Source organism: Pteropus vampyrus, unplaced genomic scaffold, assembly GCF_000151845.1.
Source record: "Pteropus vampyrus isolate Shadow unplaced genomic scaffold, Pvam_2.0 Scaffold50, whole genome shotgun sequence".
NCBI classification, from domain to species: Eukaryota; Metazoa; Chordata; class Mammalia; order Chiroptera; family Pteropodidae; genus Pteropus; species Pteropus vampyrus.
Window position 1 is genome coordinate 2,230,761 of NW_011888831.1, and position 2,092 is coordinate 2,232,852.

At 53.3% G+C, this 2,092-nt stretch overlaps 1 protein-coding gene across 5 annotated transcripts in view; it reads right to left on the reverse strand.

Annotated features, from left to right (window-relative positions):
* Positions 1-2,092, reverse strand: part of SMTNL2 (smoothelin like 2) — a 20,817-nt gene that overhangs the window by 17,163 nt on the left and 1,562 nt on the right. The window contains exon 1 of one of the 5 annotated variants that reach the window (XM_023530448.1): positions 1,598-1,736. The exons of the other annotated variants lie outside the window; for them this stretch is intronic. Within the exon in view, the coding sequence (XP_023386216.1) occupies positions 1,598-1,636 (39 nt within the window). The 5' untranslated portion in view covers positions 1,637-1,736. Of the gene's footprint in view, positions 1-1,597; positions 1,737-2,092 lie in introns of those variants that run through there. 5 annotated transcript variants of the gene reach the window in all.

The window sequence follows — 2,092 nt, forward strand, 5'->3', positions numbered from 1 at the left end:
AAGCTGCGAAGCCTTTGACCCCACTGGAGACCCTGACCATCCTCCGCCCACGGTGCTCAGCTGTGCTTGCTATTCCACCTCACCCCAGGCCTTTCTTAAGTCCCAACCGTGCCTCTATCCTTTTTCACCAGCCTCTACAGCATCCCTGCTGACCTCCAACCTCTTCTTCCCTCTCTCCATTTCTAAGAGTGGGCTCTTCGGGGCCTCCTAGCTCCCTGACAGCTCCTCTGCCTCTGCCCAGGGCTTCTATCCACCCTCTCCGTTGCACAACTGCCCTTAAGACTTCATCCACTCTAGGGCTTCAACTACCAGCTCTGCCCTGTTATCTCATTAATCTTAGGCCTTGACAACTCTTGGCACACTAGATCCGTGACTCCACCTACTCTGGGACGGCTTCACTCTGGATGTCCCACAGACCCTCATGCTCAGCACAACTCACATGGAACTTGGCATCTTCACCCGATCTGTGACCCAGTAGTCCCCCAGGCAGGGCTCTTCTCTCTGCCTCTCTGCTCATATCCAAAGACTATCTTGCCCTGCTGATTCTCCCTCTAAGATCCTTCTCCAAGGCAGCCCCAGCTCTCCATCCACCCACCACTGCCCCAGCTATGACCATCCTCTCTCCTTGGACCATCACAATTAAGTTAGTCCATCTCCAGCCACCCTCCAACTTGCCGCGATCTATCTTTGAGGGAGCTTGCCAGATACAAGACCCTGTCCCCCTCCCCCCACCCAGTGCCCCTCACCCACCACCCCCATAACCAAGAGGACCAGCTCACTTCAAGTGATCATGGTGAACTTCTATTGAAACAGATGACTGGAGAGAATCCTCTCACATACATATGTGTATACGTGTACATATATTCATATTCATATATATATGACTCTGGGAGTATTTTTGTTAAAACTTGGTCAGATGCTTCCATGAGCAGACTTAGCAAATGAGTGTTCAAATAAAACTTTGGAAATGGCTGATGACACAGTTTATTAGGTACACGTGAGCTGACAGCGGTGACTTTATACCATGGAGATTCAGTGTGTCATGCTCATAGGACAGAATTAAGTGTGTCCATGCAGACACTTCACACAGAGCACTAGAACACCCGGTGGCTCTGCCACCAGCACATATTTAAGTACCTCTCACACTCCAGGAACAAAGCCCAGGTCCCTTGCCCAGCATCCATGGGTCCTTCGCAACTTGCTCATCCGCTCAAAGCCACCAGGCTCCTCTCTGGTGGCTTTAGTCCTTTTAGTCTTTCTAAGGTTGCATGCACAGTCCCCCACAGCACCCCCAACTACACTAGCAGCAACAAGCCCTAGGCCTTCAGCAAAAAGCCTTCCTAGGACACCCACTGGGAAGGGATGATAGTATTTGGAGCAGAACAACTGCTCTGGCTGCCTGCACTGTTGGTACTGCTTTATCTAGGGCCATCTCCCACCCAGAATGAAACCTCCAAGGGCAAGGATTCCCCTCCCTCTGGTCCCCTGAGGTGCAGCCCAGCCTGCACAGGAGACTTGTATGCCTGATAGATTGAACCAGGAGGGGCAGCAGGTGCAGACTATCTAGAGCCTGGAAACCCAATCTCAGAGCACATACCTGAGCAGAGTGGAAAATCTCACCTAAAGGCCACACCATGGAAACATTCTAACTAGCCACTCCAAGAGGCTCCATGCTCAGGAAAGTGCCTGGTCCACACAGGCCTCTGCCCCACCCCCACGGAGGTGTGGGCCTCTGGCCAGTCACTGAGCCCAGGAATCTAGACACTGCTTAAGGCTGGTTTTTCTCTCTCTCTTCACAGTATGGGATTTGCCCCCTGCAATGAGAGTGCCCAAACACGGCTGAGCTGGGAACAGATTGCGTCCTCCTCCCCGCACCCCCCTCCCCCACCCCACACACAGGGGCTTAAGTTCTCAATCTGGGTTAATCGGTAACGGAACCGTCAGGCCTCAGTGAAGCGGCAACGTGGGGGGTGCGTGAATGGAGGTAGGGGAATAGGGGGTGCTGACCATTCCAACACGTCAGCGATGCCCCACGCCAGCGATGCCCCGGGTGATTTGGAGCAGGACCTCAGCGCCCAAGCCCTTAAAGTCA